Source organism: Ranitomeya imitator, chromosome 5, assembly GCF_032444005.1.
Source record: "Ranitomeya imitator isolate aRanImi1 chromosome 5, aRanImi1.pri, whole genome shotgun sequence".
Lineage (NCBI taxonomy): Eukaryota > Metazoa > Chordata > Amphibia > Anura > Dendrobatidae > Ranitomeya > Ranitomeya imitator.
Genome location: NC_091286.1, coordinates 712,256,301 through 712,273,081, shown reverse-complemented (window position 1 = coordinate 712,273,081; position 16,781 = coordinate 712,256,301). Strand labels below are relative to the sequence as shown.

General features: G+C 46.4%; 1 protein-coding gene across 2 annotated transcripts in view; it reads left to right on the top strand.

The window, feature by feature from the left end:
• Positions 1–16,019, top strand: part of LOC138638932 (zinc finger protein 665-like) — a 63,270-nt gene extending 47,251 nt beyond the window's left edge. For both annotated transcript variants that reach the window (XM_069728685.1, XM_069728686.1), the window contains exons 4-8: positions 7,344–7,535; positions 7,635–7,799; positions 11,358–11,481; positions 11,997–14,506; positions 14,643–16,019. In XM_069728685.1, the coding sequence (XP_069584786.1) occupies positions 7,344–7,535; positions 7,635–7,799; positions 11,358–11,481; positions 11,997–13,993 (2,478 nt within the window). In that variant the 3' untranslated portion in view covers positions 13,994–14,506; positions 14,643–16,019. The remainder of the gene's footprint in view (positions 1–7,343; positions 7,536–7,634; positions 7,800–11,357; positions 11,482–11,996; positions 14,507–14,642) is intronic.
• Positions 16,020–16,781: the final 762 nt, after the last annotated feature.

The window sequence follows — 16,781 nt, the reverse complement described above, 5'->3', positions numbered from 1 at the left end:
AATGGAACTAGAGAGAGTACAAAGGAGGGCAACAAAATTAATAAAGGGGATGGGAGAACTACAATACCCAGATAGATTAGCGAAATTAGGATTATTTAGTCTAGAAAAAAGACGACTGAGGGGCGATCTAATAACCATGTATAAGTATATAAGGGGACAATACAAATATCTCGCTGAGGATCTGTTTATACCAAGGAAGGTGACGGGCACAAGGGGGCATTCTTTGCGTCTGGAGGAGAGAAGGTTTTTCCACCAACATAGAAGAGGATTCTTTACTGTTAGGGCAGTGAGAATCTGGAATTGCTTGCCTGAGGAGGTGGTGATGGCGAACTCAGTCGAGGGGTTCAAGAGAGGCCTGGATGTCTTCCTGGAGCAGAACAATATTGTATCATACAATTATTAGGTTCTGTAGAAGGACGTAGATCTGGGTATTTATTATGATGGAATATAGGCTGAACTGGATGGACAAATGTCTTTTTTCGGCCTTACTAACTATGTTACTATGTTACTATGTAGTCGAGGCGGGAGATGATAAGGGCATGCACTAGCGTTTTTGCAGTGTTGCGGTCAAGGAAAGCACGGATCCGGGAAATATTTTTGAGTTTGAGACGACAGGAGGAGGCAAGGGCTTGGATATGTGGCTTGAAAGAGAGGGCAGAGTCGAGGATCACCCCGAGACACCGGGCGTGTGGGACTGGGGATAGTGAGCAGCCATTGACATTGATGGATAGGTCTGGTGGAGGGGTAGAGTGAGATGGGGGAAAGATGATGAATTCTGTTTTGTCCATGTTCAGTTGTAGAAAGCGAGCAGAAAAGAAGGCTGAAATGGCAGACAGACAGTGCGGGATTTTGGTAAGCAAGGAGGAGAGGTCAGGTCCGGAGAGGTAGATCTGCGTGTCGTCAGCGTAGAGATGGTACTGCATACCGTGGGATTCTATGAGCTGTCCCAGGCCGAAAGTGTAGATGGAGAAGAGTAGGGGTCCTAGAACAGAGCCTTTTGGAACACCGACTGACAAGGGGCGAAGTGAGGAGGTGGTGTGGGGGAGGGAGACACTGAATGTTCGGTCTGTCAGATATGACGAGATCCAGGAAAGGGCCAAGTCTGTGATGCCAAGAGATGAGAGGATCTGTAGCAAAAGGGAATGGTCCACAGTGTCAAAGGCAGAAGACAAGTCCAGGAGGAGGACAGAGTAGTGTCGCTTGCTCCTGGCAGTTAGTAGGTCATTGGTGACTTTAGTTAGGGCAGTTTCAGTTGAGTGATGGGAACGGAAGCCTGATTGTAACCGGTCAAAGAGGGAGCAGGAAGAGAGGTGGGAGGACAGTTCAAGATGGACGTGTTGCTCCAGCAATTTGGAGGCAAAAGGGAGAAGAGATATCAGGCGATAGCTAGACACAGAGGATGGGTCGAGGGAGGGCTTTTTGAGGATGGGTGTGATCTTGGCATGCTTGAAGGATGAGGGAAAGACACCTGTTGTGAGTGAGAGGTTGAAGAGGTGCGTTAGGGTTGGGATGAAGACCATGGAAAGGTTAGGGATGAGGTGGGATGGGAGCGGGTCAAGCGTGCAGGTGGTGAGGTGTGATCTTGACAGGAGGGTGGAGAGCTGATCTTCTGTCATGGTGGAGAAGCTGGTTTTGGAGGAGCAGGGTTGAGCAGCTAAGCAGTGGGCGCTGTGGGCCAAAGCTTTCTCTGATCGTATCGATCTTCTGTTTAAAGAAAGAGGCGAAGTCTTCAGCAGAAATGAGGGGGGAGGGAGGAGGTGCGAGGGGACGGAGTAGAGAATTGAAAGTGTTGAAAAGCTGTTTAGGGTTGTGGGACAGGGAGGATATGATGGATGAGAAGTAAGTTTGTTTTGCGGCAGTGAGCGCAGACTTGAAGCTGGCGAGGGACTGCTTGTATGTAGTGAAGTGGTCGGCAGAGCGGGATTGCTTCCATCTCCGCTCAGCAATCCTGGAAGCCCGTCTCAATTCTTTGGTCAGGCTGGTCAGCTAGGGCTGCCTGTTGATTTTACGAGTTTTGCTATGCATGAGTGGGGCGGCCGAATCGAGTGTTGCTGTTATTGTGGTGTTATAAAAAGTGGCAGCAGCATCTGTGTCATGAAGGGAGGCTATGTCTGTGAGAGGGAGAAGGGACTCAGAGAGTGATTGTAAGTTGAGATGTTTGAGATTTCTGCGAGGGTGAGTGAGTTTGTGGAGTGGGGGTTGCACACTAGGAGAGGAGAGGGACGAGAATGTCAGTAGGTTGTGGTCAGACAGGGGGAGGGGTGTGTTAGTGAGATTAGTAAGGGAGCAGAGGCGGGTGAAGATGAGGTCCAGCGTGTGGCCATCTTTGTGAGTGGCCTCAGAAGACCATTGAGTGAGGCCAAAGGAGGCAGTCAGTGATAGAAGTTTAGAGGCGGCTGAGGTGGAAGTGTCAATGGGGATATTGAAGTCACCCATGATGATAGTGGGGATGTCAACAGAGAGGAAATGAAGTAGCCAGGTGGTGAAGTGGTCGAGAAAGGTGGAGATGGCTAGTTCTGGGGGGCGGTAGATGACAGCCAGCTGGAGGTTGGAGGGGGAATAGATGCGGACAGAGTGCACCTCAAATGAGGGAAGAGTAGTGGAGGGTGGTAACGGGATTGGAGTGAGGGAGCAGGTGTCGGACAGGAGGAAGCCAACTCCTCCACCACGTTTGTTGCTGGGGCGAGGGGTGTGAGAGAGGTGGAATCCGCCATGGGAGAGCGCAGCTGGAGAGGCCAAGTCAGAGGGGGTGAGCCAGGTTTCGGTGAGGCCGAGGAAGGAGAGTTTGTTGGTGATGAAGAGGTCGTGGATAAATGTCAGTTTGTTGCAGATGGAGCGTGCGTTCCATAGTGCTCCAGGTAGGGGGAGCGGGGGAGTGGGGGCTGGATGAATGGGTATGAGGTTATCATGGTTGGGAAAACGTGCGGAGGATCGTGGCAGGGGGTTAGAAACAAGTGTGGGGCTGAATTGGGGAGGGCCGGGATTTGGGGATACGTCACCAGCAATGAGGAGTAACAGACAGATCATTAGAAGGTGGGAGCAGGATAGGACATGATGCGGCCGTGTGTGTCTGGATAAAAAGGATTGTATGTGGAGGAACAGTTCTGAGGAGAAGGTGAGATGGCTGGGGAGTATGGAGGAAGAAATGACTAGTTCCTTACTAGGAGGAGGGATTGCAGGAGATTGTAAGAAGGAAAGTAGTATGGGGGTGAAAGAGAAAAGAAACCGAAACATTGTAGTGGCCGGTGTTCTGTTACCTTCCAGTCAATTCCAGTCCAATTCAGTCTAATTCAGAATCGTAATTAAAAAGATGTAATTTAAAAGATGGAAGATAAAAGATGATTTGCAGCAGACTGAGTCTATAGCAGACTCCTGCATGTGAATATATCCCCAGTTAAGGGCAATCAGGTCTGAATGAGGGGGTGGCTGGGTATGGGAGACCAGATGTAGAGAGTTAAGCAAAGGTCATAAAGTGAGGGAGGGGTAAGACTGACCACTCAAAGAGATGCCAGGATCACACAATGAGAGACATGAAAACAGGTCATGGAAAACAAGCTGATAGGTAAGAAAGCATACTAAAAGGATTATATGTGCTGCACCAAGACACTCAGATCCTGGGGAAGCATAGAAAAGCCAGTGCAATATACAGAGACATTCTGGAGCCAGGGAGAGCTGGGTAAAGTCAGTGCATACCATGGAAAATCAATGCAGTATACAGAGACATTCGGGAGCCAGGGAGAGCTGGGTAAAGTCAGTGCATACCATGGAAAATCAATGCAGTATACAGAGACATTCGGGAGCCAGGGAGAGCTGGGTAAAGTCAGTGCATACCATGGAAAATCAATGCAGTATACAGAGACATTCGGGAGCCAGGGAGAGCTGGGTAAAGTCAGTGCATACCATGGAAAATCAATGCAGTATACAGAGACATTCGGGAGCCAGGGAGAGCTGGGTAACGTCAGTGCATACCATGGAAAATCAATGCAGTATACAGAGACATTCGGGAGCCAGGGAGAGCTGGGTAAAGTCAGTGCATACCTGTGGGAAGAGGAGAACAGCTCGATTAGATGGTGCAGATGATGATAATATTGTAGTAGTGATGAGTAGCCAAATGCATTCTAGAATTCAGTCTAATTCAGAATCATAATTAAAAAGATGTAATTTAAAAGATGGAAGTTAAAAGATGATTTGCAGCAGACAGATATGCAGCAGATATTTCCCTAATTATTCCTTCTGCAGTTAAGCAAGTAAAAGGTCTGGAGCTGATTCCTGGTGTGTCATTTGCATTTGAAAGCTGTTGCTGTGAACCGACAACATGTGGTCAAAGGAGCTCTCAATTGAAGAGAAAGAGACCATTAGGCTGAAAAAAAGAAATCCATCGGAAAGCGGAAATGTAAGGAGCGGCCAAATCAACAGTTTGGTGTATTTTGCAACAAAAATAAGAGGACAGTGGATAACTTGGGATTTCAAAAAGGCCTGGCCATTAACTGAAGACAACAGTGGTAGATGATTGCAGAATCCTTTCCATGGTGAGGAAAAACCTTCTCACAACATCCATCCTGCTGACAAAGTGGCATAGACAACACCACCACCAAACCACTGGTAGTAATTGTTGGTTGACTCTCGATCTCCAACTGCCATGGTCCTCGGTCCTCCCAAAAAAGAACACTCTCAAGGAAGACTGTGTTTCAGTATCTAAGTCTACCATAAAGAGGAGACTTCATGAAAGCAATTACTGAGGAGCCACTCCAAGGTGCAAACCATTAATCTACCTGAAAATAGGCCAGCTTAGACTTTATCCAAAAACATCTGAAGAAGGTGCCCAGTTCTGGAAAAATAAAACTTAGATCAACCTGTACAAAACTGATGTGAAGAAGAAAGTCTGGAGAATGCTTAGAGCAGCTCATGATGCTTGGCACAGAACATTCTCGGTAACACATGGAGGATGTGGTGTGATGAGGCGGCATTCATGGCTTTCACTAGCGGTTATTGTTGATGTGACTGAAGACAGAAGCAGCTGGATGAATTCTGTGTGTATAGGGTGATGCTTTCAGCTTAGATCCAACCAAATGCAGCAAGAATGATTGGACAACGCTTCACAGGACAGGCGGACACTGCAAAAGCAAAGAAGTGAAATATTCTGTAATGGCCAAGTCCTCACCAGTTCTCAGTCCATCCAGCTGCATTTCACAGGCGGAAGACAAAAAACTGAAGGTAGAAAGAGCCACAAACAAGCGAGAACTGAGGTCTCTGCAGTAAAGGCAGCAAAGCCTCACACAGGAGGAGACCAGCGATGGTGACATCCATGGCCTCCAGATTTCAGGCTGTCATTGCTGCAATGCCTCACACAGGAGGAGACCAGTGATGGTGACATCCATGGCCTCCAGATTTCAGGCTGTCATTGCTGCAATGCCTCACACAGGAGGAGAACAGTGATGGTGACATCCATGTGACGCTATCCCTCCAAACAGATCTGGAGGGGCGGAGTCAACAATGGCTCCCTGCCTGCTGCTTCTCCACCTCTGATGACCCAGCCGCGCCTCCGACGCTGAAGATGCTGCCACAGCTGATGACCCCGCCGCTGCTGATGATGCCACCTCTGATCCGGTGTGCTCCACCGCTGCCATCATCCCCTCTGCTGCCCTCCCCCCTCCATCTGATTCCACCCCCTGCGCCACAGATTGCCCCCCTTGCCTCGCAGATCGCTCCCCTGCCCCGCAGATCGCCCTCCCCCGCCGCCCCAGTTTTCCCATTAGGGTTAGAGTTGGCCTAAAGTGAGTTGGGCTAAAGTTAGGGTTAGAACTAAAATTAGGGTTAGGGTTGGTGCTAAAGTTAGGGTCGGGGTTACGGTTAGGGTTGGAATTAGGGTTAGGGGTGTGTTAGGTTTGTGGTTAGGGTTGGGGGGTGTTGGGGTCAGGGTTGGAGTTAGAATTGGGGGATTTCCATTGTTTATGCACACCAGGGGCTCTGCAAATGCAACGTGACGCCCGCAGACCATTCCATCAAAGTCTGCATTTCAAAACGTCACTACTTCCCTTCCGAGCCCCGATGTGTGCCCAAACAGTGGTCCCCCCCACATATGGGGTACCAGCACAAACCAGTACTCAGGACAAACTGGACAACAACTTTTGGGGTCTAATTTCTCCTGTTACCCTTGTAAAAAAAAATTGCAGGCTAAAAAATCATTTTTGAGGGAAAAAAATGATTTTTTATTTTCACGGCTCTGCGTTACAAACTTCTGTGAAGCATTTGGGGGTAAAAAGTGCTCACCACACATCTAGATTAGTTCTTGGGGGGTCTAGTTTCCAAAATGGGGTCACTTGTGGGGGAGCTCCAATGTTTAGGCACACCAGGGGTTCTCCAAACGTGACATGGTGTCTGCTAACGATTGGAGCTAATTTTCCATTCAAAAAGTCAAATGCCACCCCTTCCCTTCTGAGCCCTGTCGTGCTCCCAAACAGGAGTTTCCCCCCCACATATGGGGTATCGGCGTACTCAGGACAAGTTGTACAATAACGTTTGGAGTCCAGTTTCTCCTTTTCCCTTGGGAAAATAAAAAAATTGTTGCTAAAATATCATTTTTATGGCTAAAAAGTTAAATGTTCATTTTTTCCTTCCATGTTGCTTCTGCTGCTGTGAAGCACCTGAAGGGTTAATAAACTTCTGGAATGCGGTTTTGAGCACCTTGAGGGGTGCAGTTTTTAGAATGGTGTCACTTTTGGGTATTTTCAGCCATATAGACCCCTCAAACTGACTTCAAATGTGAGGTGGTCCCTAAGAAAATGGTTTTGTAAATTTTGTTGTAAAAATGAGAAATCGCTGGTCAAATTTTAACCCTTATAACTTCCTAGCAAAAAAAAAAGTTTCCAAATTCGTGCTGATGTAAAGTAGACGTGTGGGAAATGTTATTTATTAACTATTTTGTGTCACATAACTCTCTGGTTTAACAGAATAAAAATTTGAAAATTGCGAAATATTCGCCAAATTTCTGTTTTGTTTTTTTTGTTTTTTTTACAAACGCAAAAATTATTGAGCTAAATTTACCACTAACATGAAGCCCAATATGTCACGAAAAAACAATGTCAGAATCACCAGGATCCGTTGAAGCGTTCCAGAGTTATTACCTCATAAAGGGACAGTGGTCAGAATTGCAAAAAATGGTCAGGTGATTAAGGTCAAAATAGGCTGGGTCATGAAGGGGTTGACAGGAGATTTTTGTTCAACCCCTTTAAGTAAACCTGAAAGTCTCTTCACTTTGCATTTAAACTCGCGACCTGCAGAGCTGAAATCACGAGGATTCCTCTCTGGCCAATGATTTCTGCTCCTAACTGTGTGTTTGTCAGGTTCCTGTCAGGTGTCAGGATGCCGCGGTCTATTTCTCCATGGAGGAGTGGGAGTACATGGAAGGACAGAAGGATCAGTACCAGGACGTCAGGATGAAAAATGACCCAACGAGGAGCGACCAGGACAAAAGCGACATGACTGCAAGAATATTACTCCTCGCCCTGGAGATAATCGACTTGTTAAAGGGAAAGGTGAGAGTCTCCCATGAGATCACTCTGATCTCTACTAATATAACAGGACTGAAAAGATGGATAGAATCTGTGGTGATCGGCGTCTGTCACTGTACACAGGAGCACACGGTGGTGAAGAAGACGTCCAGTGGCCGTGTGACCCCCTGTATGTCCGGAGGACGGAGCAAGATCCAGAGCCCCAACACAGAACCCCTGCACTCCCCGACACCTGAGAAGAAGGTCCTAGAACTGGCCAACAAGATCACTGAGCTGCTGACCGGAGAGGTGACTGCTGGGAGATTACACTGGGGGATTCTGGGTGATGAGAGGAGACCGCTGGGAGATTACACTGGGGGATTCTGGGTGATGAGAGGAGACTGCTGGGAGATTACACTGGGGGATTCTGGGTGATGAGAGGAGGCTGCTGGGAGATTACACTGGGGGATTCTGGGTGATGAGAGGAGAGGAGACTGCTGGGAGATTACACTGGGGGATTCTGGGTGATGAGAGGAGAGGAGACTGCTGGGAGATTACACTGGGGGATTCTGGGTGATGAGAGGAGGCTGCTGGGAGATTACACTGGGGGATTCTGGGTGATGAGAGGAGAGGAGACTGCTGGGAGATTACACTGGAGGATTCTGGGTGATGAGAGGAGACTGCTGGGAGATTACACTGGGGGATTCTGGGTGATGAGAGGAGGCTGCTGGGAGATTACACTGGGGGATTCTGGGTGATGAGAGGAGAGGAGACTGCTGGGGGATTACACTGGGGCATTCTGGGTGATGAGAGGAGACTGCTGGGAGATTACACTGGGGGATTCTGGGTGATGAGAGGAGAGGAGACTGCTGGGAGATTACACTGGGGGATTCTGGGTGATGAGAGGAGAGGAGACTGCTGGGGGATTACACTGGGGGATTCTGGGTGATGAGAGGAGACTGCTGGGAGATTACACTGGGGGATTCTGGGTGATGAGAGGAGAGGAGACTGCTGGGGGATTACACTGGGGGATTCTGGGTGATGAGAGGAGACTGCTGGGAGATTACACTGGGGGATTCTGGGTGATGAGTTGAGAGGAGACTGCTGGGAGATTACACTGGGGGATTCTCGGTGATGAGAGGAGACTGCTGGGAGATTATTCTGGGTGATGAGCGGAGAGGAGACTGCTGGGAGATTACACTGGGGGATTCTGGGTGATGAGAGGAGACTGCTGGGAGATTACACTGGGGGATTCTGGGTGATGAGCGGAGAGGAGACTGCTGGGAGATTATACTGGGGGATTCTGGGTGATGAGAGGAGACTGCTGGGAGATTACACTGGAGGATTCTGGGTGATGAGAGGAGAGGAGACTGCTGGGAGATTACACTAGGGGATTCTGGGTGATGAGAGGTGACTGCTGGGAGATTACACTGGGGGATTCTGGGTGATGAGGAGACTGCTGGGAGATTACACTAGGGGATTCTGGGTGATGAGAAGAGAGGAGACTGCTGGGAGATTACACTGGGGGATTCTGGGTGATGAGCGGAGAGGAGACTGCTGGGAGATTACACTGGAGGATTCTGGGTGATGAGGAGACTGCTGGGAGATTATACTGGGGGATTCTGGGTGATAAGCGGAGAGGAGACTGCTGGGAGATTACACTGGGGGATTCTGGGTGATGAGCGGAGAGGAGACTGCTGGGAGATTACACTGGAGGATTCTGGGTGATGAGGAGACTGCTGGGAGATTATACTGGGGGATTCTGGGTGATGAGAGGAGACTGCTGGGAGATTACACTGGGGGATTCTGGGTGATGAGAGGAGAGGAGACTGCTGGGAGATTACACTGGGGGATTCTGGGTTATGAGAGGAGACTGCTGGGAGATTACACTGGGGGATTCTGGGTGATGAGCGGAGAGGAGACTGCTGGGAGATTACACTGGAGGATTCTGGGTGATGAGGAGACTGCTGGGAGATTACACTGGGGGATTCTGGGTGATGACCGGAGAGGAGACTACAGGGGGATTACACTGGGGTATTCTGGGTGATGAGAGGAGACTGCTGGGAGATTACACTGGGGGATTCTGGGTGATGAGAGGAGAGGAGACTGCTGGGAGATTACACTGGGGGATTCTGGGTGATGAGAGGAGAGGAGACTGCTGGGGGATTCTGGGTGATGAGAGGAGACTGCTGGGAGATTACACTGGGGGATTCTGGGTGATGAGAGGAGAGGAGACTGCTGGGGGATTACACTGGGGCATTCTGGGTGATGAGAGGAGAGGAGACTGCTGGGAGATTACACTGGGGGATTCTGGGTGATGAGAGGAGACTGCTGGGAGATTACACTGGGGGATTCTGGGTGATAAGGAGACTGCTGGGAGATTACACTGGGGGATTCTGGGTGATGAGAGGAGAGGAGACTGCTGGGGGATTACACTGGGGCATTCTGGGTGATGAGAGGAGACTGCTGGGAGATTACACTGGGGGATTCTGGGTGATGAGAGGAGAGGAGACTGCTGGGAGATTACACTGGGGGATTCTGGGTGATGAGAGGAGAGGAGACTGCTGGGGGATTACACTGGGGGATTCTGGGTGATGAGAGGAGACTGCTGGGAGATTACACTGGGGGATTCTGGGTGATGAGAGGAGAGGAGACTGCTGGGGGATTACACTGGGGGATTCTGGGTGATGAGAGGAGACTGCTGGGAGATTACACTGGGGGATTCTGGGTGATGAGTTGAGAGGAGACTGCTGGGAGATTACACTGGGGGATTCTCGGTGATGAGAGGAGACTGCTGGGAGATTATTCTGGGTGATGAGCGGAGAGGAGACTGCTGGGAGATTACACTGGGGGATTCTGGGTGATGAGAGGAGACTGCTGGGAGATTACACTGGGGGATTCTGGGTGATGAGCGGAGAGGAGACTGCTGGGAGATTATACTGGGGGATTCTGGGTGATGAGAGGAGACTGCTGGGAGATTACACTGGGGCATTCTGGGTGATGAGAGGAGACTGCTGGGAGATTACACTGGAGGATTCTGGGTGATGAGAGGAGAGGAGACTGCTGGGAGATTACACTAGGGGATTCTGGGTGATGAGAGGTGACTGCTGGGAGATTACACTGGGGGATTCTGGGTGATGAGAAGAGAGGAGACTGCTGGGAGATTACACTGGGGGATTCTGGGTGATGAGAGGAGAGGAGACTGCTGGGAGATTACACTGGGGGATTCTGGGTGATGAGCGGAGAGGAGACTGCTGGGAGATTACACTGGAGGATTCTGGGTGATGAGGAGACTGCTGGGAGATTATACTGGGGGATTCTGGGTGATAAGCGGAGAGGAGACTGCTGGGAGATTACACTGGGGGATTCTGGGTGATGAGCGGAGAGGAGACTGCTGGGAGATTACACTGGAGGATTCTGGGTGATGAGGAGACTGCTGGGAGATTATACTGGGGGATTCTGGGTGATGAGAGGAGACTGCTGGGAGATTACACTGGGGGATTCTGGGTGATGAGAGGAGAGGAGACTGCTGGGAGATTACACTGGGGGATTCTGGGTTATGAGAGGAGACTGCTGGGAGATTACACTGGGGGATTCTGGGTGATGAGAGGAGACTGCTGGGAGATTACACTGGAGGATTCTAGGTGATGAGGAGACTGCTGGGAGATTACACTGGGGGATTCTGGGTGATGACCGGAGAGGAGACTACAGGGGGATTACACTGGGATATTCTGGGTGATGAAAGGAGACTGCTGGGCGATTATACAGTATACACTGGAGGATTCTGGGTGAGGAGAGGAGACTGCTGGGAGATTATACAGTATACACTGGAGGATTCTGGGTGATGTCGGTCTCGTTGGTTGTCAGGTTCCTCTCAGGTGTCAGGACATCGCTCTCTATTTCTCCATGGAGGAGTGGGATTATGTAGAAGGACACTGGGATCAGTATAAGGACGTTGTGGTGGAGGAGCAGCGGCCTCTTGTATCACCAGGTAAGAGAAGACTTTAGTCATTGCTTTTGGCCGTTTCTGTGGTCATCACTGGCGGATATAATACAGCCCCACTACTGTCCCAGGCTTTGCATACATGTGTCTCTGTAATTTCCGTTTAGTATAGTTATTTTGTTCTTTGTGTGAATGTGCACTCGTGTAATGTATAAGTTATCCTTACAAGGCTGACTGCCTCAGTCCTAGGATGGGAGCAGGAATCTTTGCTTTCAGAATTATGAAAGAGGAGCAGGTTTGCTCTGGGATGTGGTCTGGAAGTCCAGGGTTCTCGTTTGTGCTACCCCTGATGATTGATGAGAATTTCCCAGTTACTGGGGAAGCAAGAGCCATAGGAGGATCCAATATTCTGCACCTTCTGTTCCCTTGGTGATTGGGGGATGTGCTTTGGATGCCATAATATTTCTTTCAGATTCCCCATCCTGGATCAGAGGTGGGACATGGATGGGCCTTTACGTTTAAAATTGTGATTTAACAAAATGACTTATTTTTATTTCTAACAGAAAATGCAAGTGATCTTTCTGGAGGAAATGTGATGTTATCGCTAGAAAATAATGTCAAAGATGAAGATATCATGTGTCAGTCCTCAGGCGAAAGCCTCATTACCCTTAATGTACATCAAGACCATTTTTTTAGCTTCAAGAGAAGTTACACAAGAGAAAAGCCATATTCATGTTCAGAATGTAAGAAATGCTTTTCAGACAAATATCATCTTACTAGACATCAGAGAATACATACAGGAGGGAAACCGTATTCATGTTCAGAATGTGGTAAAACATTTTTCCAAAAAACTAACCTTCTTAAACATGAGAGAATTCACGGAAGAAAAAGGTCTTTTTCCTGTTCAGAAAGTGTAAAATGTTTTAAAAGTAAATCAGAAATAGTTAGATATGAGAGAAGTCACACAGGAGAGAAGCCGTATTCATGTTCAGAATGTGGGAAATGTTTTACACTTAAATCAAGCGTTATCACACATAAGAAAATTCACACAGGAGAGAAGCCGTATTCATGTTCAGAATGTGGGAAATGTTTTACAAATAAATCACATCTTATCACACATGAGAAAATTCACACAGGAGAAAAGCCGTATTCATGTTCAGAATGTGGAAAATGTTTTACTATAAAGTCACAACTTGGTACACATCAGAGAATTCACACAGGAGAAAAGCCATATTCATGTTCAGTATGTGGGAAATGTTTTACATTTAAATCAAGCGTTATCACACATAAGAAAATTCACACAGGAGAGAAGCCATATTCATGTTCAGAATGTGGGAAATGTTTTACTATGAAATCACATCTTGTTGCACATCAGAGAATTCACACAGGAGAAAAGCCATATTCATGTTCAGTATGTGGGAAATGTTTTACACTTCAGTCAAGTTTTGTCACACATAAGAAAATTCATACAGGAGAAAAGCAGTATTCATGTTCAGTATGTGGGAAATGTTTTAAAAATAAATCACATCTTATCACACATGAGAAAATTCACACAGGCGAAAAGCCGTATTCATGTTCAGTATGTGGGAAATGTTTTACAAATAAATCATATCTTATCACACATGAGAAAATTCACACAGGAGAAAAGCCATATTCATGTTCAGAATGTGGAAAATGTTTTACTATGAAATCACATCTTGTTGCACATCAGAGAATTCACACAGGAGAAAAGCCATATTTATGTTCAGTATGTGGGAAATGTTTTACACTTCAATCAAGTCTTGTCACACATAAGAAAATTCATACAGGAGAAAAGCCGTATTCATGTTCAGTATGTGGGAAATGTTTTACAAATAAATCACATCTTATCACACATGAGAAAATTCACACAGGAGAAAAGCCATATTCATGTTCAGAATGTGGAAAATGTTTTACTATGAAATCACATCTTGTTGCACATCAGAGAATTCACACAGGAGAAAAGCCATATTTATGTTCAGTATGTGGGAAATGTTTTACACTTCAATCAAGTCTTATCACACATAAGAAAATTCATACAGGATTAAAGCCGTATTCATGTTCAGTATGTGGGAAATGTTTTAAAAATAAATCACATCTTATCACACATGAGAAAATTCACACAGGAGAGAAGCCAAATTCATGCTCAGAATGTGTAAAATGTTTTTTATATAATTCAACTCTTAATACGCATAAGAGTGTTCACATAGAAAAAAAAACGTATTCATGCTCAGAATGTGGAAAATGTTTTATTACTGAAGCCCTGCTAAGTGATCATCAAAGAGCTCACATTGAAGAGAATCCAGTTACATGTAGCGAATGTGGGATCAGTTTTATATATGAATCAAGTCTTCTCAGACATAAGAAAATTCATGTTCAGAGTGTGGAAAATGTTTCTTTAAACGAATCCTTTCATGTTAAACATCAGAGAAGTTACACAGTAGAGAAGCCGTACTCATGCTGTGAATGTGGAAAATGCTTTTTTAGCAAAGACAAACTTCATAGTCATCAGAGAAGTCACACACAGGGGGGAGCTGTTTAATCTGAAACATTTTTACAAATATTTACATTTTTTTTTACAGTTTTGCAAAAAAAATATATAATTTTTTTTGTTTCAAAATGTAAAAATGTTTGTAAACTTTAAAGAAGTAGTACACTACTGTGACATTCTTTCTCAATCTGAATGTTTACCCCGGTAAATTAGAAACACTTATACTCCCCTCCTGTGCCAGTGCCATTTCAGCGCTGTTAGCACTCGCTTTCCTGAATCTGACATGAGGTCAATCAGCGCCGGCTTCATTGTTCCCAGCAGTGGGACACATAAGTAATTAATAGACAGGTAGCGGCCAGCTGCAGTTCTGACTTCTTCTTAATTACTTATATGTCTGAAGGTGAGGACAGTGAAGCCGGCGCTGATTGAGCGCAAAACTCATGATGTATCAACCTCATGTCGGCTTCCGGGAGAGCGAGCACTGGCAACTCTGAAATGGCATCGCCACAGGGGGTGCGTGTGTGTATTTTATTTAACGGGGCCAAACCTTCAGATTAATTACAGGTTGTCATTAGTGATGACCGAGTATACTCGTTGCTCGGGTTCTCCAGAGCACGCTCGGGTGGTCTCCGAGTATTTGTGATTGCTCGGAGATTTAGTTTTCATCGCCGCAGCTGAATGATTTACAGCTACTAGCGAGCTTGAATACATGTGGGGATGCCCTAGCAACCAGGCAACCCCCACATATACTCAGGCTGGCTAGTAGCTGTAAATCATTCATCTGCAGTGATGAAAACTAAATCTCCGAACACTAACAAATACTCGGAGACCACCTGAGCGTGCTCTGGAGAACCCGAGCAACGAGTATACTCGCTCATCACTAGTTGTCATAGCGGAGGACAACTCCTTTAATCTTTTTTCTGGAATGCACTGGATTTCCCAAACACCTAAATCATATTTAGCTGAGGTCATCTGTGACCTGGATCCTTTTGAGGACAGTAATTGTGGACGTGAGAACAGAAACATAATGATTGTATATGTATGTATCAGTTTTGATCTTTATACAAACTGTATTTAAGGATAAAAGTGATGGGATTGAGCAAAAAAAGCAATTTGCAATATATTTAGTGTGAAGAAACCAGATTATATCTTATCTACTCAGACAGATATGTTTTGCAAACCAAGAAAAATTGACTTTTTATCTGTATGTTGGCTTTTGGATTTAACTATTGATTTCTGGTGGGTCAAGAAAACAGATTTTTGTTTGTGTAAGCCTGGAATAATATCTTGTAAGCTGATATTTCATATAACACAGTGGGCGCTTATCTTTGACTAGGGATGTTTGCTAAGATGCTAATTGTGTATTGTATTATGGAGCCAGTTTGTTGATTCTGAAAGCAGCAAGGGAAAAACAATGCAAACAGTAGATAATCAAGTAATGCTACTTGATCTCATCATCATTGTTTCCCTTATCTTGATGCTGGACTGAAGGACACTTGTTAATTTAAAAAATAAGTTAGATGCCTCGGGTATAAAGAGACTCAGACACAGAGACTGGGAGAGTGAGACACAGCTGGACATTCTGCAAAACATCCAACGGACAAGAGACAGGACTGCAGCCAGTTCATCATGGCACCATCGTGAGGAATGCGGATCTGTCATTCTATAGGAAACAACCTAAGGGTTTTCAGCTCCAGTTGGAAGAATACAGATCTGCTCCATTGACCATTGCTGAACCATGGATATTGTTGGGAGAAAGCCAGGATTGGGATCCACTTGTCGCCTGGCTCCATGGAGATGTTCGGATAAGCCAGATTGTGACTCTTGTGTCAACTGGCCTTGTACCACGTATGGACTGTCATGCTTGCTGTCACTATGCTTGTCGCTCCCTCCTCTCTGTGTTGTACCACAGGTGCGGTAGCGACCCTGGGAGCTCTGATGTAACATCTGCTATAATCCCAGCTGGTCAGTAGTAGGGTGAGACTCTGTAATGTGCACCATCCTGGGGAATTTTGCTGGGACTGTTATATGTGTTATCTGCCTGTTTTGTGGTTTAATAAATTATTGCCACACTGTTTTACCCTCACCCTGTGTTTTCTGAGTAGCGTTATGCCCGCCGACCCCCCGTTTCCCCACATTTAGTATTCTGCATTATGATTTGTAAGCCGCCAAAACCTGGAGTAGATCCAAAATATGAAAGACTTATAACTGAAGTTTAATTTCTTATTTTGGTTTCCAAATGCTATTTCAAGATATTGACTAAATATGCATCAATAAGTGCAAATTATTTCTGTGGGAGATTTTGATTCTTTCCCATTGATATCATGCACAGGAAGTCTTACATCCACCCACTGCATCGTTATGTGATTTAGAATAAAGCTTTGACTTGCTCCTTTGGTCTTTCGTTTCATTTTTCTTTAGCTTTTGACTAGTGGGTTCACTAGTATGTTTACAGTGATTGCCGTAGTGAGGGGTTGGATTAAGCAGAGTGTCCGTCCTCCTGACGGCTCCATGATTAGTTTCCGCAGGGCACATTCAGACTAACGCTCTATAGGTACGTGTGCTGTTCCTGTGCAACATGAAGAGCCGATATGCTAGTGCACATGGCAGATTCTTCACATGAGCCAGTGGTGCGAGTCATAAAGATTGGAGCGGCCATTATTCCTGTCCGATGTCTGGAGCAGATGTGTGAAGTCGTCAGGCTCCATTGTGTCTTCTCAATCTCCATTTTATGCTCCAAATCTGTCACGTAACATCTCTACACAGATCCCCCTACATATTGCAAGTGCCCGAGTAACTGCATCAGAGCCAGACACCTAAACAGATTAATGTCGAAATC